The sequence below is a fragment of the Neoarius graeffei genome, chromosome 14 (assembly GCF_027579695.1).
Source record: "Neoarius graeffei isolate fNeoGra1 chromosome 14, fNeoGra1.pri, whole genome shotgun sequence".
In the NCBI taxonomy this organism is placed as follows: Eukaryota; Metazoa; Chordata; class Actinopteri; order Siluriformes; family Ariidae; genus Neoarius; species Neoarius graeffei.
The window spans coordinates 12,661,371-12,683,357 of record NC_083582.1 but is presented as its reverse complement, the minus strand read 5'-3'; the positions used below and the strand labels follow the sequence as shown (position 1 = coordinate 12,683,357).

Below are 21,987 nucleotides of genomic sequence, written 5' to 3'. Positions count from 1 at the left end.
TTCTACTCGTCTCATTGGAAACTGTCCAGTCATTGTTATTCATCTTGGTGGTGTCCCTATGTGCTGCCTCCTTGATACTGGCTCCATGGTAACGACGGTGACTGAGAGCTTCTTTCGGCAATGGATAGAACCACAAACTAGTGAGAAGATGCAGTCATGTGATTGGTTACAGCTCAAAGCAGCTAATGGGCTGTCCATCCCTTATCTACGTTACATTGAGCTTGATTTGGAAGTGTTGGGCAAGTTGCTTCTGAAAATAGGGGTGTTGGTGGTTAGGGACTTGCCGGACCCAATCACGAGTCAACAGAAGATGTGTGTCCCTGGATTATTGGGGAGGAATGCCATTCACTGCTGTTACCATGAACTTTTCAAGGAACACGGGCAAAATCTGTTTCACTGTCCCCCAGTACAGACTGCAGACATTGGATGGAGACAAGCCCTATCTGAGTGCCAAAGTCTGGAGCGCCTGTCTGGCTCTGGATACATTGCTAAAGCAGTCGTTCAGCCAGATCCTGCCCTCAGGGTACCCACTGGGAGTCTTAAGTTCATACTAGCCACATGTTCCATTCTTGGCTCAATCACCTCATGTTTCCTGGAACCTCTGCCCTATGGGGAGGGTCGACTTCCTGGGAATCTCCTGATCTCTACAGCCCTATTGCCTGTTACTCAGGGCAAAGTTAACATTCCAGTTGTTAATGTGGGAGCAGAGGACCAGTGGCTCCACCCTCGTACTACACTGGGCAGCCTTCATGTGGTGGACCTTACCTCTGGTCTCAGCACTGATGGTGACCAGATAGCTCTTGTTCAAACAGCAGAAGCCAGTACCAAAGCCCCTATAGATTTTTTGCTTTTACAGTGGCCAAACCTTTCCCTTTTAGAACAGCAGGAGGCTAGGGGGTTGTTAGAAAAATTTCAAGGGGTGTTTAGCGAACATGATGGGGACTTAGGTTGCACATCCTTAGTCCAACATGAGATATCAGTGGTAGACACAGCTCCAGTACGACAGTGCTATCATCGTTTGCCACCATCACAGTTTACACAGGTCAAGGCTCATGTTCAAGAACTAGTGGAGAAGGGGATAGTTTGACCTAGTAGTAGTCCCTATGCTTCACCAATTGTTGTGGTCCAAAAGAAAGATGGGACCATTTGCCTTTGTGTAGACTACAGACAACTTAATGCCAAGACTAGAAGGAATGCGTATCCTCTCCCAAGAATAGAGGAGTCCTTGGATGCGTTGACAGGGGCCACGCTGTTCTCCACACTGGACTTGGCCTCTGGTTACAACCAAGTGCCCATGGCCAAAAAGGATAAAGAAAAGACCGCCTTTTGTACACCTTTCGGATTGTTTGAGTTTAACCGTATGCCCTTTGGGCTATGTAACACACCAAGTACTTTTCAGCGGTTAATGGAACGTATTTTTGGTGACCAGAGCTTCACTTCCTTGTTGTTGTATTTGGATGATATAGTCATCTTTTCATCCTCTTTTCAACAACATTTGCAGCAGCTTGAATTAGTTCTGGGCCGGCTCAAAGAATACAACTTGAAACTCAAACTGAGCAAATGTCACTTTTTCAAAGAAAAGGTCCAATACTTAGGCCATGTAATATCAGCCCATGGAGTAGCAACTAACCCAGACAAGATCCAGACTGTCCTGCAGTGGAAGCGCCCTCTTACCCTAACTGAATTGCGTTTGTTCTTGGGCTTCACCTCATATTATCGCTGGTTTGTGGCTGGATTTGCAAAGTATGCAGGTCCCTTACACAAGCTGGTCTCAGAACTGCAAGGGGGAGGAAAGAAGGATGGTAGATCTAATGCCAAGCTGGGAGACCGCTGGGATGACAAGTGTGAGCAGGCATTCCAGACCTTGAAGCAGGAACTTGTCACTGCCCCAGTACTCCAATATGCAGATTTTTCACTGCCATTCATTCTTGAAATTGATGCCAGTCACCAAGGCTTGGGTGCTGTTTTGTCTCAGGAAGTCGGTGGAGAAAAACGACCCATCGCATTTGCCAGTAGAACTCTATGGCCATCTGAGAAGAACATGTCGAATTATAGCTCGATGAAGCTCGAGTTTGTGGCATTAAAGTGGGCTGTGGCAGAATGCTTCAGGGAGTATCTGCTCGGGGCCAAATTTGTTGTCTATACGGACAACAATCCATTAAGCCATTTGCAGACAGCAAAGCTGGCTGCCGTGGAACAAAGGTGGACCTCTCAGCCAAGGGAGTAAGTTTGATTTTGACATTGGTGGGGACACAAAAGTGATCCAAGGCAGAGCTTCTGAAAAGTGTTTTTTTTTTCATTAGCAATCATAATTTCATGTCAGGCAGATCTTATAGGTTAACGAGGGCAGCTGTGGCCTAATGGTTAGGGAGTTGGTCTTTGGATCCCAGGGTTGCAGGTTCAAATACCACCCTTACCTCTCCCTACATCTCCATCCATGGCTGAAGTGCCCTTGAGCAAGGCACCTAACCCAACATTACTCCAGTCAAGGAGAAAAATTCAAGGAGGTAACTTCAGAGTTCTCAGCTTTACTCATGCAGGATGTTAAGGGCTGCAAAAGTGCAACATACTGTCAACTAACATACATCAAGAACATTGAAACACATAACTACAACATGTAACATGTAAGTACACATAAATTAAATGTAAATGTGTTGGTTACTGACAAACAAACACAAGCAAATTAGTTTACACTGGTTGCCAAAGAATCAAACACATGCCTACGCCTGTCTGTAACAGAGACAAACTGCTGGCAGATTTCTGTCAGGTCAGTATTGTCCAGTTTTCCCTGATGGACATGGCACACAGCAAGATTGTTCAGCCTTAAGAACCATGGTGGTTCTTAGCCATGTTTTCAGTCTCCTAAGAGCACTGAAACTTCTTTCAGCTTCAGATGATGAAATTGGGATGACTAAAAGCAGCCTGACAAGGGACTCAACTTGATCAAGCAAACCTCTTACTTCAACCCTCAAACCTCTCATTATGTCAGCTACTTCAGCACTGGACTTGGACCTGAACATGGCTAATTGTACCTTTAATGCATCCCTGTTAAGCTCTGGGTACTGGTCAACAATGTTGTTCACTTCTCCAGTAAGGAGAGTTTCCTCCAGTTTCTGCAAGACATCTAGATCTGGTTGATTAAACCTCTCCTCAAACTGAACATGTACAGTATCTAACATTTTATAGAACTCTGTTCTGTAATACTCCTCAGCTGATTTGGGAGTGTGCTGGCTCACTTCACTAGAGTATCTTTTTGGTGGTTTTCTTTGGTGAGGAATCTGGATGGGCTCAATCCCAAGACTGTCAACCATTGTCACTGCTTTCTGAAAAACCTCATGAAAGCTGTCCTCACTCCTTTTGCCATGTATAGCAGATCTGACACACTCTATGGCACTTCTCATCCCTGCCACAGTCTCAGTCCTCTTTTGTGGAGATGTGCTGAGACACTCCAGCTCCTCTATCACCTCTAATGCCAGACAAAGGCCAAGCACAGTTTTCCCTTTCTCAAACCTCTCTCGCAAGCCATTTGCTCTCATGCCTGTGTTAGACCCACTAGATGCCATCTCTTCCAAGCTAGATAAAACACGTTCATACTGAGAGAGCACTGCTCTGATAGCTTTTCCTCTCACTGTCCACCTGGTCGGACAAAGCAGTCTGAGTGACTGTACAGGTACCTCTGAACTTCCTGCTGCAGAAAATATGTTTTTGAACTTTCCAGACTGTTTGCTTAATGTTCCTAGCTCATGCACCCACTGCAAGGAATCATTTATTAGAGGACTGGCTCTGCATACAGACTGTGTGATCAGGTTCAGACAATGTGCCCCACAATGCACAAACAATGCTAATGGTTGCTGTCTCTTAAGTTCTGCTGGTGCTCCAGAATACTTCCCTGACCTATTTGCAGCACCATCATATGTCTGGGCTCTTAACCCAGAAATGGGAATATTGAGCCTCAAGAGAACATCCTCAGCCATTTTTGCAATCTCAACTCCAGTAGTACCAGGGACCTCATACAAACCAATAAAAACCTCCTGTGGTACCAGGTCATGGTCTACATATCTAAAGCAAATAGACTCTTGTTCTGTTCCGGAGACATCTTGTGTGCCGTCAATAATGAGTGAGTACTGCAGAACTGGTAGCAACTGGATGGACTGTGCGATGCCCCTAACTATAGAGTTTCCTAACATTTGCAAAATCTCATTCTGCACTTTAGGACAGGTATAGTCATGACAGTGAGCTAGCCAATCACTGAGACGTGAGTCATCCTTAGCTTTGAGTTTCAAAAGTTGAAACAGATTGCCATCTTGTGTATCATGGCCTCTCAGTGCTATGCCCTGCCTAGCAAGGTACTGTATTGATCCCACAATATTTTCCAAGCAGTGCCTAGCATCCTCTTGTCTTTGTGCCCATGCACTTGAGAGTTGCGAAGATATTGGGCTTCTCTCTTGAGCACTAACTGTCATAGCATGATGGTGGGATTTGCTATTTTGATGCCTCTGAAAACTGACAAGTGCATTCTTCCAATTATTGAATCCCTTTGAAGAAAAGGCAGGGTCGGCCTTTTTGGACAGTGCACATTTCTGTATGTTGTATGTTTTTACACAATGAAAACAAAGAACACGCATAATGGATGAGCTACAGTGCAGCCATGGATACTGCTTGTACCAATTCTCTTGGAAATGGAGGACCCTGTTTGATAGCTGCTGACCTGGAGTGATTTTTGGGTCAGGTTGGTTGGGTTTGTCCAAAATGTCCTCCTGGTTACTGGCACTCTCCCTGCCACTGTCCCTGCTGCTGCTGCCCTCTCCAAGTTCATCAGTTTCCTTAGGAATAAACTCTCTTTCCACTTCTCCATCTCCTCCTCTATCTCCTCCAGCTGTGGATTCCCCTCCTCTACCTCCTCCATCCTCTCCTTCAACCTCTGCTCCTCTTTCTCTTCCTGCCTCTCTTCCTCTACCTTCTCTGCACTGTCTTTCATCTCCTCCAGCCTCTCTGCTGTCTGTCACCTTACAAAAATATGTTGATGCATGACATATGAACAGATTAGGGATAGAATGACTGTAGAGTTTCATGGTAAGGTTGTAGCCTCAGCAAAAAGGGCTAGCCAAAAAGGACAAAATTATTACATAGACTATAATTTATTCTCCACAAAAACATGGATGCATAATATCACATGATCCTCTAGAATCTGATGATTTATTACTTTTACACCACACAATTCCTAATTTGTGTTTAAGCAGTCATTCTGTCTCTTCCACAGAAATACATGAAAATAAGAATTAAAAACATTAAGCATTTTTAGCATTAAATATTGTTGTTGTTGTTTTTTTTAAATTCAATATCTGTATTGTTTGACATGGGGGGGGGTGTCTCAAAATTCACTGACTGCCTTATTGAGACACTCATAAATAGGTGCTACTGGTGGCATTTTCTATTCTGTAATTAAGCTCAAATTTAGTTAAAATGATATTTGGATATATAATTTAGTGATTGCCTATTATAGCATGATTATGATTACATTAGTATTGCATTTGTAGTATACCCCCCATTTTTTTGTCTTTTTGTTGCCCCTCCATTTTCCATATTATGTCTTTTTGTTGCCTGTTTCTGTGTTCGTAACATGTGTTATGATTTTCACTGCAGATGTGCTTGTGACTTCATGTTCATGCTGCAGTTACCAATATTCGTCTGTAGGTGGCAGTAAAGGACCATGGATTTCTTGTATCTAGCCTAGCCTAGTAGTAGTAGAAAGAGGTCTCTGTAAAGTGGTGAACGCAGCAGACTCAGCAGCAGACTCAGCAGCAGACTCAGCGGCTGTCACACTGTTGATTCTGAAATGCAAGTTGCACATCTGCATGGCCATGCAGTAGCCTACATCTGACTACTTACATTCTGTAAAACCATTAGGTCTATAAATTTAACATTCATTCATCGAGGATATTATCTAACACCAAGTTACATTGCTCCAGCATTCCTTTTCTCTGCAGCTATGCAGTAGCCTAGCTCTGATGCGTCCTGTCACGTTGCTAAACCTGCCTAAGGAGCCACAGCAATACTTTTATGAAGGGTTTCCATACATCAAAAGGATTTTGTTGAGTTTTTAAAGCTTGACGGAAACCCTGCACTTACATTCTTGACTTTGAAGAAGAATGAATGACTGTCTCGTTTCTTGGGAGGGGAGCCGTCATCCATGATAATCAAGTCAGCATGTGAGTCGTAGGGCAAGCATGCATGGACATCGAAGTCCAGCTCAATTTGTAGGCTGACGGAGAGTGGGGGGTGCGTGGGGTAGGTCAGGTGTGTACGTGTGAGATACGGGGGGTTGATGGGCGGGTAGTCACGGCTGCTGTGGGAAGTGTGCTGCTTTTACAGCAGATGGAGTGACAGCTGGGATAGCCAACCATGTAAGTTAGCCAGAAACAGGTAGCTAATCAGAGAATGTATATCTATGTTAGAGGGGGGATTATTAGCAGTGTCATACATTTAACCCTTTGTGTGCCATATAATCATTGCTCAGGTTAGGACATCGGTTTTATTGATCGTGATTACACAGTAGCAGCTGAATATTGGTAGGGGCACGTCCCTAACATCCCTACCCAAAATTATGCCCTAGCTCTCAGCTAGCCGTCTTTGACTTCGAGCTAAAATACCGCCCTGGTACTGCAAACCGGAATGCCAATGCCTTATCACGTCAGCATGATCCTTCCAGTCTGCCTATGACAGCCATGATATCAGGCATCACTGTTCCACCAGAGCTGCAAAGGGGGAGGTATGTAGAAATGTCGTGATCCAGTGCAGTCGTTGCCACATTAGATGCAGCCCCCATCCGGCTGCCAGCTGACCTACAGTCACTTCAGGCTAAAGACTCCACGATTGCAGCCTTCTGGAGTTACTGGAGGAGAGGCCGTCCACCAAATAGGCAAGAGAGGGCTCAAGAGGCTGAAACAGTATTGGAGCTGGTTCGGCAGTGGCGGCGAATCCGAGAGAAAGATGGGATCTTGTATCGCGAAATCCAACTACCTCCTACATGGGACAAGATACTACAGTTGCTACTACCAATAGCCTTGCATAAGGAAGTGTTAACCAGCTTGCATGACAACCATGGCCATCAAGGCGTAGAAAGAACAACCGAATTGATCCGACAGAGATGTTACTGGCCCAAAATGCATCAAGATATCGAGCATTGGTGTAAGCAGTGCGAGAGGTGCACACTGGCCAAGGGTGTAGTGCCCACCTCTCGCACATATGCTGGCCATCTGCTGGCAGCCAGACCCCTGGAGATCATTGCCATTGACTTTACAGTCATGGATAAAGCTGCTGACAACCATGAGAATGTTCTTATAGTAACTGATGTCTTTTCCAAATTCACCCAAGCCTATCCAGCAGCTAATCAGCGAGAAGAGACCGTGGCCAAGGTCCTTACTGAAAGGTGGTTTTACTCCTATGGAGTACCAAAGCGGATCCACTCAGATCAAGGCCGTGCCTTTGAGGGAGACCTACTCAAGCGCCTGTGCAAGTTGTATGGAATAGACAAGAGCCGTACCACCATGTACTACCTGGTAGGTAACGGGCAATGTGAACGTTTTAATCGTACCTTTCACAATCTTCTACGCACCTTGCCCTCAGAGAAAAAGAAAAGGTGGCCCCAAGCATTGCCCCACTTGCTGTTTGCCTACAACACATCAGTCCACCAGTCCACAGGCCATTCTCCATATGAGCTTATGTTTGGGCGAAAGCCCCAACTCCCAGTGGATTTCTTACTGGGGTTGGCGGCAGAAGATCCAGGTAGTACATCTCCAGCTGACTGGGTCACTAAAGAATATCTCACTGCAGTGTATGCCGATGCCAAGACTCGCCTGGAGGCTGCGGCAGCCAGCAGAGAATGTCACGTGGTGCTCCCACCTCAACTTCCATCACAGATGAGGGTATGTCAGAGAAGCCACCCACTTGGCCGACACAAAATTCAAGACCTGTGGGACCCGAGAGTATATAGAGTGGTGAAATGCTGGGACGAGAAGGGCCAGGTGTACCACATTACACCGGAAGATGGTCTGGGCCCCGACATAAATGTTCATCTGTCAGATTTAAAGGCTTTTTCGGGCCAGGAGCAGGCGCCAGGCGAAGCCCCTGTGGACATCTTGCTGCCAAGAACATCAGAGGAAAAGGGGGCACCAGAATGTAATGAAGAGGATGAAGGTGATATGTGGTTCCAAGTGGTACCTCATGAGCAAACAAAACAGTCCCCATGCGAAGATGGACTGGAGACCAATGTGGAAACCTCCAGCCTCGGACCACTAGATGGACGTGAGGATGACCAGGCAAGGCCAGTGAGTACTACAAGTTTTCCGTCAGTGATTGAGTCCAGTCAAACATCTACAGTCCCAGAGGGAGAGGACAGAGTAGGACGCCCCAGATGAGCTCGAGCTGGCCAACATTCCAACCCCTTCCGGCTACCACAGTCGGCATCCCAACACCTGAAGTGCCAACAGAACACCATCCTTTTAGTTACCCCCACCCCTAATTGTTACTTTAGGCCATGGTGCTAGAAAGCCATAGGCACCAGGATGGTTGCCTTACAAAGTGGGGGGAAGATGTGACGGGTGGGAGTGGAAGAAGCCTTCAAGCCATGTAACTAGCCAAACCTAATCAGGAACACGGGTAGAAACAGAGTTTAGCAAATCACCTGACATTCAATTGTCTCATGTGAAGACGAAATGCAGCTAGATTAGTTTAGCCTGTAACATGGGCCCATTGATTGTCTGAAACCTAACAGCGCAGCAGTGGTAAGAGCACTGTTGGCGTGCAGCATTTGCCAGTGGTGATATAACGTAGAGCAGGTGAGGGAAACCTCTTTCAATACAGTTTATGCTACGTTAATCAACATAGAACGCAGGTTTACTCATGTTTATCTACCTCGCAGTATTTAAGTAAGTCTGGCTGTTTTCCTGGCTTGTGATAGCAGTCGCTAACAACACAGCACCAAAGGTATCAAAACATGTTCATTGTTGTTCATAATATTTAGTGGAGCTCATTTGCTAATCACGAGCATTTTAACTTGTAGTTCCTTGACCTACGCAACGTCTAAGTGGAAAAGGATAGTCTACTGGTATGCGTAGTGGGGATTATAAGAAGGTAAATGTTAGGTCTTAATAAAGTCTAACTATTTGAATAGAAATGGGAAATGTATGAATGTTACAGTAGTATGAATGTCATGGTAGTGAACATGCAATTGTTTTGTAGTTAATCGTGCCAAAGACTGTTCCTGCCTGTATGGTATGACGCCAGCGCAACAGTAACAGGTAGCTTAATGTTTATATGGGTTTTATGTATATTAACATGTTTAAATGTATTCTGTGAATGTTGCCTTGATGAACAGGTGATTAATTGAGATTTTTTGTTAATTTCAGGAGCCTATTGTAGTCACTGTTTTTCCTATTGTAAAGTTTACTTTAAAAGTTAACGTGGGTCTGTTTAATGCCCTGTAGGGTAGTCTAATTGCCATCAGTATAAGACCCACAGTGAAATGCCTTGTTATAGTGTGTTGTAAGCATGTGTAAAACCACCTCCACTTTTGTTTAGTTTATTTGTTTATTTCCTTATTTGTATATTTATCCGGCATGTCAGATCAGGGGATAGTTCCCTTGCTACTGCTATCATTGTAACACAGTACAACCTGCCGCAATGGACAAGTGGTCGGCGTCTAAACCGGCTCCCCCACCAGCCTAGTGCTGGTGAGGAGGGTGGCATGTCACCCCGCAGGACAAAAAGCAAGACCTGTCAAAGGGCGGATGAGCTCCTCGTGAGCCAATGGCCAACATGCACCAACCGCCTGTGGAGCGCTCAGGGCACAGATGGACAAACGCATTCTGTTGGCCATCCACTGCATCCTGTCTTATCTCTGGCCGTCTTGACTACGTCTTGCTGCTGGGTTCAGATATTTCAGGACAAGAGAGTGAGGCTGACACTGTGCAACTCTCCCTCACTTTAATCAAAGTCACACGCATGTCATGACTTCATCCCTTATAACATTACCCCTTCATTTCCATCTACTCTTCTCAATTCCTGCGGTGATGGATTTGTGGTGAAGCGACAGGTGTGGACTCACTGGCAGTCATAGTTACAACTCTACACATAGGCGGACCAGGCCATATGGTCGTTTTGCAGTGAATGAGACAGCGCTGGAATTCGGCAGCCCCCTGGTCGACGAAGCAGCCCTCTTCAGGATAGCACTGCTTCCCCCCATAGCCTGGGGAAGGGACTAGAAAAGGTGTCCTAAACATTGCCTGTCTCACTCTCTCCTGGCCAGCATGCCACGGCTGGCGGGTGTCTCATATCAGTGGCAAGAAGAGAACAAATAAGTCTAAATCACCTAAAGTGACCTCGGCCACTCTTGGCGCATGGAATGTGTGTACCATCTTGGACCGTGCTGGCTCTAATTGACCTGAGAGAAGGACAGCTCTCATTGCCTGCGAACTAACCCGTTACAACATGGAGATTGCAGCACTTAGCGAGACTCGTCTAGCAGAGGAAGGACAACTGACTGAGAAGTCTGCTGGCTGTAAGTTCTTTTGGATTGGGTGCGGATCAAGCGATCGACGCGAGGCAGGCGTTGGCTTTGCTATTAAGTCCAATTTGGCCAATAAGCTGGCAGTTCCCCCTAAGGTGATAAACGATCGCCTGATGACTGCCCGCATGCCGCTTCCCATGAATAGATTTGTCACACTGATTAGTGCCTACGCCCCCACCATGACAAACCCTGACAATGTGAAGGAAAGATTCTATGAGGATCTCAAGAACACCATTGCTGCTGTACCTAGATCAGATAAGCTCATCATTCTCGGCGATTTTAATGCCCGTGTTGGCAGAGACCATGAGTCATGGGAAGGTGTGCTGGGAAAGCATAGCATTGGCAAGTGTAACAGCAATGGACTCCTCCTACTTGAGACCTGTGCCGCCTTTGATCTTCTCATCACCAACTCAGTCTTCCATCTTCCAACCCGTAACAAGATGTCATGGATGCACCCCCGTTCCAAGCATTGGCATCTCTTGGACTATGTCATCACCAGGCAGAGGGACAGACAAGATGTTAGGGTCACCAAGACCTTGTGTGGAGCTGAATGCTGGACTAACCATCGTCTATTGATCTCCAAGATGAATCTTCGCATCACTCCACCAAGAAGGCCCCAAGGTGTCAGAGTCCCCAAGCGGTTGAATGTCTCCAAACTTAAGAACGATCTCATCAAGCATGAACTGGCTGAGGAGCTTGATAAGAATTTATTAACTCCCAACACAAATGCAGAGGCTGATGTGGAAACTCAGTGGGCGTGTTTTCGTGATACTGTTTACGCTACTGCCTCCATTGTTGTCGGTCCTACTACCCGAAAACACCAGGATTGGTTTGATGACCATAATAGTCACATCATGTCCATACTGGAGGAAAAACACCATCTCCACAGAGCACTTCTCAATGATCCGTCCTCTTCCTCTAAGAAAGCTGCGCTCAGAGAGGCCAAGCGAGCTGCCCAATCCGAGTTACGTCATATGCGTGACGAATGGTTCTGTATGAAGGCCAATGCCATTCAGGCCTATGCAGATAGTAATGGCATGAAAAACTTCTACAGCGCCCTAAAGACCGTGTACAGTCCCACTTCGTCTGAAACGTCCTCTATCCTCAGTGCCGACGGGAACACAATCATCTCGGAGAGGGAGAAGATCCTTGAGCACTGGGCGGAGCACTTCAACAGCGTCCTCAACCGCCCATCCACCATAAATGAAGAAGCCATAGCAAGATTGCCACAAGTCCCAGTGAATGAGACTCTCGCTGATCCTCCTACTGAAGTGGAAGTATCAAAAGCCATCAAGTCCATGTCCAGTGGGAAGGCACCTGGTGCTGACTCCATTCCAGCTGAAATTTATGCTTCTGGAGGACCTAAACTGATCGAGACCCTCACAAGCCTGTTCAATCCGATGTGGTCTCAAGAAAGGCTCCCACAGGACTTTAAAGACGCTTCCATAGCCCACCTTTACAAGCGCAAAGGGAACAGATTTGTATGTGATAACCATTGTGGCATTTCCTTGCTCTCCATCGCTGGAAAGATCCTGGGCCACATTCTGCTTAATCGCCTCATCGAACACCTGGAACGTGGCCTGCTACCTGAAAGCCAGTGTGGATTCCATACGGGACGAAGTACCATCGACATGATCTTTGCAGCTCGGCAACTCCAAGAAAAGTGCAAGGAGCAGAACGTTGGTCTGTACACCACATTCGTGGACCTAACCAAAGTGTTTGATTCTGTTTGCCGTGAGGGGTTATGGAAGATCATGTCCAAGTTTGGTTGCCCTCGCAAGTTCATTGCAATGGTCCAGCAGTTTCATGATGGCATGAACGCGAGAGTACAGGACAATGGGGAGTTCTCCCAGTCGTTTCCTGTCACCAATGGAGTTAAGCAGGGCTGCATGCTGGCCCCCACTCTATTCAGCATGGTGTTCTCAGCCATACTGTCAGATGCCTACCGTGACGGCGACATCGGTGTCGGTTTTCGTTATCGTATGGACGGAAAACTCTTCAATCCTTGGAGGCTGCAAGCAAGGACAAAAGTTCACGAAGAGATAGCTCGTGACTTCCTCTTTGCTGATGATTGTGCACTGAATGCTAGTTCAGAGTTAGAAATGCAGCATAGCTTGGACCGGCTGGCTAAAATCTGTGATGACTTCGATCTCACAATTTCAACCAAAAAGACTGAGGTCCTCCATCAACCAGCCCCTGCAGCTCCATATATAGAGCCCCACATCACCATCAGTGGTCAGAGTCTAACAGTGGTAAACAAGTTTGAATACCTTGGCAGCACTCTCGCATGCTCCGCTAATATTGATGAGGAAGTGGCCTACAGAATTGCGAGAGCTAGCACTGCCTTTGGCAGGCTTAAGGACAAGGTATGGGGGCACAGAGGACTGAGCCTTGACACCAAGCTCAAAGTCTACAGAGCAGTAGTTCTGCCATCTATGCTATATGCCTGCGAGACTTGGACCGTATACAGTCGTCATGCCAAGCAGCTCAACGCCTTCCATATGAGATGTCTCAGGACCCTACTCCATGTGACATGGTGAGACAAAGTCCCAGACACCGAAGTGCTCCAGCGGGCTAAGATGGAGAGCATCCATGCCATCCTTATACGCTCTCAACTTCGATGGGCTGGTCATATCTACCGCATGGATGACCGTCATCTCCCTAAAAAACTTCTCTATGGCGAGCTGTCCACAGGCAAGCGCCGTCTTGGTAGACCGAAGCTACGCTACAAAGACACTTTGAAGGCATCCCTCAAGCTTTGCAGCATTCCGTATACATCCTGGGAAAAGTCCGCTGAGGACCGTCCTGTCTGGCGCTCCCTCATAATATCTGGCATGACTGCCTTTGAGGAGAGGTGCACCAGGGAGAAAGAGCTACATTGGCAGAAAAGGAAAAACACAGATAGTTCCACCTCCGCCCTTGGCTCAGCCCCGCACATCCCATGTCCCCACTGCAACAGACTTTTCAAGGCGAAGATTGGCCTAATCAGCCATCTTCGCATTCATCCCTCCCCCCAGTGATTCATAGAAGTTGTGGTCATCTTCGCACGTGAAGGACGAACATCATATTTATCCGGCAAGGTCTAGTCCCTTTTCCCACTTTTGTCAGCCGGGGTAGGGAAGCACGAGAGGTTGTGAGGGCTTATTCTTAACTTATGCCATTCGGGCTTGGCAAGTGTGCTGGTCATACAAGCCTGTGTGGTGTGGTGCTACGAAGTTCTATGTGCGTGTAGTGAACTAGCATAATATCCCTGCCACTTGGGCTTGGTGCATACGCTGGTCGTACAAGCCTGGGTGGTGGGTGAGTTGGTTGATATACTGTGACTGTGACTCTCGGGGTGAGTGTAGTGGATTTAAACTGATGATAGCACTGAAGTGATATAGTATACTTGTTGTCTGAGTGTGGTGCATAGTTACCTTAGTCATAGTGTTTACTGGTGTAGTACATTTGCTGCCTGAGTGTGGTGTATTGCTGAGCTGAATATAGTAGTTTAGCAGTGTAGTGTAAGATCTTGCTGTGCTCCTGTGGGCTTTCTTTTCCGGCTGGCTCTTTTAGTCTTTTTCCCCCTCGCCCCTTATAGCTTATTGTGTGTGCCCTTGTTAGGGGTGATTTTTTTTGTTTTGGATTTGTATATTTGAATGATTTGTTTGCTTTGTTTTTTTTTTGTTTGTTTTATAGGGCAATTCATACTAATAGTGGGGCTTTGGCCCGTTGCAGTGTTTGTGATAACATCCTGTGGCTCATTGCTTAACTAAAAAAAGATATCAATTATTAAAGTGTTTTATTTTTGTACACAGCCTCTTGCTTTATTCATTCAGTTGAATAGCCATAGTGGGGGAATAGTGAGTCTTTGTACTCATTGGTTCAATTGATTCTGACCTAGGATAAACGTAAAGTTGTTCAGGTTACACAAGGCAAACATAAGTTGAAATGTTCCACTCTATTGCTTTGGCTTATTGAATGATTTATTTTTAAAATCACAAGCAAGGCAGGCTACAACTGCACTGCTTTGAAAATGTAAATTTAACAGCTTCATGAAAGTGCACTGGTGGTTACCATGAAAAAAAACGTGTCTACTGCACTGCTTCCACTCCCCCGAGTCACGCGCTCATTCTTTTTTGTGTTCTTGGTCTCAGAGCCGCGCGCATGAAACAGACACAGAAGACAGAATCAACGTTTGACATAATTAACAATGCACTTTTTACGGAGACGTTTTAATGTTATTCTTTATTTTTTTATCTAGTTGAATATTTAGTGTACAAATGTATTTTCAGCTCTTAAAAATGACCGAGGTCTGGAGCTGGCTATGGCCATGTCCCCAATGTGATCACATGCCAGCAGGGAACAGTGTTCAGCAATAGCTAATGCTATGGTGGCATTCAGCCTTTTTTGCAGAGTCAATTTTTTTTACACATTAATGGCAGCTTGCTTTGGTTGGAACTGTTATAGGCTTTGCCTTTTGAGTATGTTTTTGAGTTGCCATGTGTTTTTTTTTTTTTATGTCACAAAGTTTGGCGTAGAAATCAGCCTTACAATACAGGCAGTATACCTGTGTATCATCCCCAATAAACTGTTTCAACCAGCCTTTGAATTCAGGGTTTGATTCCCACTCCTTTCTATATTTCTGAGTGTACAGTTTAGACTGAGACATGATGAGCTAGCTAGCTATATGTTTAGCTTATGTCAGAGGCACACACACAGTGAACGAGGTGAGTAAGTGACTGAGGCTGTGTGAGTAAAATGCAGTGATTTATTTTAGTGTGACAGTAAAGAAACATTTACATTTACATCCTGCTCTCTAAGCCAGGGCGGGAATAGCGGTGGCTTTGCACATGATGCGTGATTCATTAGAAGTCTGGAGCGGAGAGGCGTGCCCCCACCACTCCTCTCCGCTCTGACTGCAGCTGGGACTGCTGCGCAAGGCCGCTGTGACACTGACTGCCTGTGAATGCTGTGGGACAGCGGAGGGGCTCATGGCAGCACCTGCTGCTCGTTGAGGACAGTACCTGCAGAAATATACGTGCTTTCACGTCAGAGTCTCCAAAACACCAGAAAAGTCTCCAATAACACCAGTAAAAGTCACTAGATTTGTCGCTAGTCACTTTTGACAAAAAAAAAGTCGCCAAGAGGATTTGTAAAGTTGCCAGATTTAGCGAGAAAGTCACCAAGTTGGCAACACTGACAACAAACAAAGGGGTATAAATACAAATGGAAACAAAAAAGGTACAGGTGATGGAAATTAGAACTCGGTTTGGCTGATGGAGTGTATGTGGTAGTGATTGGTGTGTGAGGGGGATTGTGGGAAGTGGAGTCCTGAGTGTTAGGTGAGCCCGGGAGCATGACGCCAACTTTTCTGAAAATGGGGTTAGTATTTTTAATAGGCAATAAATTTTGTCACATGACTGAAAAAGAAGGAAAAAGGCTTCCTTCACATAAAGGAAAAGAGCTTTCTTTAAGGAATATCAGGAGATGTTGTGGTTTAAATTGTATCTACATTGCACATATATAGAGGCATTATCTCCAATCATTTTGTTAAGGACAGTCAATTTTCTGACATGTCTATAGTTATTTTCAAGGTTCCAAAGCTGTATCTAAAGCTAGCTCAGAAGGTATTTTGGCCAGGTATGACCTGATGATTTCCAGCCCCATCAGTAACCACAACAATTTAAAAATCAATAAATAAATGAATAAACAAGCTGTTTTTGTGGTGTAGTTAATTTACAGTTTCTTTTTTTTCAGAAAGAAGGAACAAAATACAAGTGTCTTAAATTTTGTTTCTGCCATTTCTGCCTTTACGTTACTGATACAACAACAGAATGACCAAAAGTACATAGACCAGCTCTACATCAGATCATGTGTTGGGTTTGTAGATTATACTTACAGAAATCAGAAATTTGTAAAGCAAGGCAGCACATGGCAAAGACACATTCAGTTGGTAGGAGAATAACTCGCAGATCCACTGTATGCTGACCATTTCCTATTTATAAATGAAAAAGAAAAGGCATTGTAGTTCCACATGTATACATTCAATGGACTGATTTTAATAAGAATTTTTGTCATTAATATTTTTATGTCAGTAAATTTTCACACTAACATTTTTACAGAGATTAATTTAGTAGTATTCTTATTTTTATGAAAATCATAATAATATTGAGCTCACTCACGTGCTTTTAGGATCAGCTCTACTAATAATGCAACAGTGTTCACAAAAACAACCAATGCTGTACCAAACATGTACACAACCAAATAGGATAAAGCTGTAATTCAAAGACATGGCAATTAGAGAAAACATGAACTTTTCCCTTTAAACTGAGATTGTTATTTTGTAAATATAAAGGCATTTCATGGCCTGATTTTAACTCAGATATATCTTGATTGAGACATGGCAGTGTACTTCGACAGAAAATAATTTTGTACTTACATTGTTGTGTCCTAGTGTTTGTGGAGTCGGATTCTGGAAATGTAAAAGCAAAATCAGTGAATTTATATTGGTGCTAACCGGCCTGTGATGGTAGAAACAAAATCTGTGCAATCCAGTACACGTTTTCCAATTCTGTACAAATAATAATACGCTAGTGACACCTGGAAACCTTCACACCAGTGGTAACCTGATCACATTCAGTGCTGTCTAACCCATTAAAGTACTCAAAACGACTGATAAATAGCTATGAATGATAAACCCACTCTGAATGATTAGACACAGGCAGTTCAATGAATATTCAAGATCAGTGGCGGCTGGTAGTCTTTCAAACAGGGGAGGCTGGTCGCTTACGATATTTCCAGATTTTAAAAGAAAAAACATCAATTTTGCCCATACTCTTGCCTCTGATCTGGCTGATTGTTGGCAGCGTCACAAACTGTGAAATAACAGGTTCTTTTGGCCCATTAGCCTACTGTCCAATATACATGATGGTGGTGTTGGGGGGGGGGGGGTATATTTTAACATTTTATATTTTAAAATTGTGGCATGTTGTTTAAAAATTGATCATTATTGAAAGCAGCTCTTTGTCAGGAACCTCAGCAGTAGAGCTGGGTGCCACACATTTCATTCAATGACACTTTCCCTATATTTTACTTATTTTGACTGAGAAATGTTTTATTGACAATTTTGATAACCCTTCACTTTTAATCCAGGTCTGTAGTGTGAAATGTTCTCGGCTGTGTTTTTGTTTAAAAATGTTTTCCAAATTGTAGCTGTGTTTAATTCATATCCAGAGAAATATATATTCCAATATAATATACTCAGCATAAACATTATAAATAGATTATTTTTGGTCCATCCATGACATATTACTAAAGTAGCCTATTTACTGTTGTTGATGTGGGTCACTTGCTGTTAGCCAATTCACTTTCTCGTACCAGGAGAGCTGAAAGGAACGAGTATTATTCCCTACCTTTTTCACCAAGTCAATCTGAGGCGTTGGTCTACCCTGCTCTTTAATTTTAATTTTTTCCTCGAAAGGAAGACTGGCAAATGGCTTCGCCAAAATTAAATCAGCAATGCTTGGCATCCATGCGCAGCTTTCTTGCTAGCTGACTAGCCCCCTCAAGTTCAAGTTCAGTCACTCAAATAAACGAAATTTCTGGAACTAAGATAGCAAACTTGACAAGACTATATTTACACTTTATTTACAATGAAAATACAACCCCGATTCCAAAAAAGTTGGGACAAAGTACAAATTGTAAATAAAAACGGAATGCAATAATTTACAAATCTCAAAAACTGATATTGTATTCACAATAGAACATAGACAACATATCAAATATCGAAAGTGAGACATTTTGAAATTTCATGCCAAATATTGGCTCATTTGAAATTTCATGACAGCAACACATCTCAAAAAAGTTGGGACAGGGGCAATAAGAGGCTGTAAAAGTTAAAGGTACAAAAAAGGAACAGCTGGAGGACCAAATTGCAATTCATTAGGTCAATTGGCAATAGGTCATTAACATGACTGGGTATAAAAAGAGCATCTTGGAGTGGCAGCGGCTCTCAGAAGTAAAGATGGGAAGAGGATCACCAATCCCCCTAATTCTGCGGCGACAAATAGTGGAGCAATATCAGAAAGGAGTTCAACAGTGTAAAATTGCAAAGAGTTTGAACATACCATCATCTACAGTGCATAATATCATCAAAAGATTCAGAGAATCTGGAAGAATCTCTGTGCGTAAGGGTCAAGGCCGGAAAACCATACTGGGTGCCTGTGATCTTCGGGCCCTTAGACAGCACTGCATCACATACAGGCATGCGTCTGTATTGGAAATCACAAAATGGGCTCAGGAATATTTCCAGAGAACATTATCTGTGAACACAATTCACCGTACCATCCGCCATTGCCAGCTAAAACTCTATAGTTCAAAGAAGAAGCCGTATCTAAACATGATCCAGAAGCGCAGACGTCTTCTCTGGGCCAAGGCTCATTTAAAATGGACTGTGGCAAAGTGGAAAACTGTTCTGTGGTCAGACGAATCAAAATTTGAAGTTCTTTATGGAAATCAGGGACACCGTGTCATTCGGATTAAAGAGGAGAAGGACGACCCAAGTTGTTATCAGCACTCAGTTCAGAAGCCTGCATCTCTGATGGTATGGGGTTGCATTAGTGCGTGTGGCATGGGCAGCTTACACATCTGGAAAGACACCATCAATGCTGAAAGGTATATCCAGGTTCTAGAGCAACATATGCTCCCATCCAGACGACGTCTCTTTCAGGGAAGACCTTGCATTTTCCAACATGACAATGCCAAACCACATACTGCATCAATTACAGCATCATGGCTGCGTAGAAGAAGGGTCTGGGTACTGAACTGGCCAGCCTGCAGTCCAGATCTTTCACCCATAGAAAACATTTGGCGCATCATAAAACGGAAGATACGACAAAAAAGACCTAAGACAGTTGAGCAACTAGAATCCTGCATTAGACAAGAATGGGTTAACATTCCTATCCCTAAACTTGAGCAACTTGTCTCCTCAGTCCCCAGACGTTTACAGACTGTTGTAAAGAGAAAAGGGGATGTCTCACAGTGGTAAACATGGCCTTGTCCCAACTTTTTTGAGATGTGTTGTTGTCATGAAATTTAAAATCACCGAATTTTTCTCTTTAAATGATACATTTTCTCAGTTTAAACATTTGATATGTCGTCTATGTTCTATTCTGAATAAAATATGGAATTTTGAAACTTTCCACATCATTGCATTCCGTTTTTATTTACAATTTGAATTTTGTCCCAACTTTTTTGGAATCGGGGTTGTATATACAAACTAAAAAAGCTGGTAGAAACCGTATGTAATGAATGAAATCGAAATGTAAGCTGATCTCTTACAATACACCACAGCACTTGCAAATCTGCATGGGACTGAACTGAAATTCACCGCTGCCTGTCTATAGTTGAAACGAGCTGTCAATCAAAGAAAATATCCGGCCGCTTTCACCAATCACCAGTCTCCTCGCGGAAACTGCCATGTCCCTCCCATGTGAGGCTGGGAGTCCGTAGGCGGGCGTTTTCGCAGTATTTGTCCAATAACCGTCTTGCATTTTGAGATTGAAAAGCGCATAGCTCCCAAATGCCATTGAAGTCCACTGAGACTGGGAGTCCATGGGACTCCGTGGGGCGGGCGTTTTCGCAGTATTTGTCCAATAATTGTCTTGCATTTTGAGATTGAAAAGCGCATAGCTCCCAAATGCCACTGAAGTCCACTGAGGCTGCTCTGCATCACGCTGTCACGAGGGGGAAAAACTCACGCACACATTAAAGTTATAAGGGAATGATTTCGCACTGTAGTGGGTTGAGCACATATATTTCTATGATTCTGGATCTGAAATAGCAGTGTTATAAGGTCGGCTATAACATAAGCCTAGCGCAATTCATCCTACACGATGTTTGTCATTTTTAGAGGAGGCTGAGCCTCCCTCGTTGTCTTAGAGCAATCGCCCGTGTTCAAGATGCAAATACTTGACCAAAATAGTTACATTTTACAGAACATAGTATTCCTCTTATACCACAGCATTTATCTTTAGGTTTTTTAACTGTTCATATACAGTCATGGGAAATAGAAAGTACACCCTCCTTCAATTCTGTGTGTTTATTCATCAGACCCTAAATAACAATTGTGTGCTCCTCACTGACTTTATAAATAAACATATAAACTCATCTCATCTCATCATCTCTAGCCGCTTTATCCTGTTCTACAGGGTCGCAGGCAAGCTGGAGCCTATCCCAGCTGACTACAGGCGAAAGGCGGGGTACACCCTGGACAAGTCGCCAGGTCATCACAGGGCTGACACATAGACACAGACAACCATTCACACTCACACCTATGGTCAATTTAGAGTCACCAGTTAACCTAACCTGCATGTCTTTGGACTGTGGGGGAAACCGGAGTACCCAGAGGAAACCCACGCGGACACGGGGAGAACATGCAAACTCCGCACAGAAAGGCCCTCGCCGGCCATGGGGCTCGAACCCAGGACCTTCTTGCTGTGAGGCAACAGCGCTAACCACTACACCACCGTGCTGCCCCACATATAAACTCATGTGACAAAATTATTTCAATATTTAGTCATTTTGGGTGGCACGGTGGTGTAGTGGCTAGCACCATTGCCTCACAGCAAGAAGGTTCTGGGTTCAAGCCCAGTGGCCGATGGAAGCCTTTCTGTGTGGAGTTTGCATGTTTGCCCCATGTCTGTGTGAGTTTCCTCCAGGTGCTCTGGTTTCCCCCACAGTCCAAAGACATGCAGATTAGGCTAATTGGTGGCTCTAAATTGACCGTAGGTGTGAATGTGAGTGTGAATGGTTGTTTGTCTCTATGTGTCAGCCCTGCAATGACCTGGCGACTTATCCAGGGTGTACCCCACCTCTCGCCCATAATCAGCTGGGATAGGCTCCAGCTTGCCTGTGACCCTTCACAGGATAAGTGGTTATGGATAATGGATGGATGAAGTCATTTTTTTCCTCAAAAAGTAAACCAACATTCAGAAATGAGGTGGGAAAAAATAATTAAACCTGATAATTCAGTAACGTGGAATCAGCTTTCGCAACAATAACCTGAAGTTAACATTTTCTGTAGGAGTTTATCAGTCTCTCACATTGTTTTGGAGAAACAATGGCCCACTCTTCTTTACAACATTACTTCAGTTCATTCATATTTGAGGGCATTTATTTATGCACAGCTCTCTTAAGAGCTATCCAAAGCATTTTACTGTGGTTGAGGTCTGGACTTTGCTTTGGCCATTCATTTTCGTCATCTTTAGCCATTCAGATGTCGATTTGCTGGTGTGCTTGGGACCATTGTCCTGTTGCAAGACCTAATTTTGACCCAGCTTAAGTTGCTGGACAGATTACCTCATGTTTGTCTCAAAAATATTCTGGAATAGATGAGAATTCATTGTTCTCTCAGGCTGTCACGTCCACACACATTTGCT

At 44.4% G+C, this 21,987-nt stretch overlaps 1 protein-coding gene across 6 annotated transcripts in view; it reads right to left on the bottom strand.

Annotated features, from left to right (window-relative positions):
• Positions 1-21,987, bottom strand: part of LOC132897980 (uncharacterized) — a 127,429-nt gene that overhangs the window by 28,613 nt on the left and 76,829 nt on the right. For 5 of the 6 annotated variants that reach the window (XM_060939297.1, XM_060939299.1, XM_060939296.1 and 2 more), the window contains 3 exons: positions 16,989-17,021; positions 16,732-16,824; positions 16,449-16,544 (listed from right to left, as the gene is read on the bottom strand). In XM_060939297.1, coding sequence (XP_060795280.1) covers positions 16,449-16,544; positions 16,732-16,824; positions 16,989-17,021 — 222 coding nt within the window. Of the gene's footprint in view, positions 1-15,232; positions 15,574-16,448; positions 16,545-16,731; positions 16,825-16,988; positions 17,022-21,987 lie in introns of those variants that run through there. The other variant, XM_060939301.1, reaches the window with a different exon arrangement.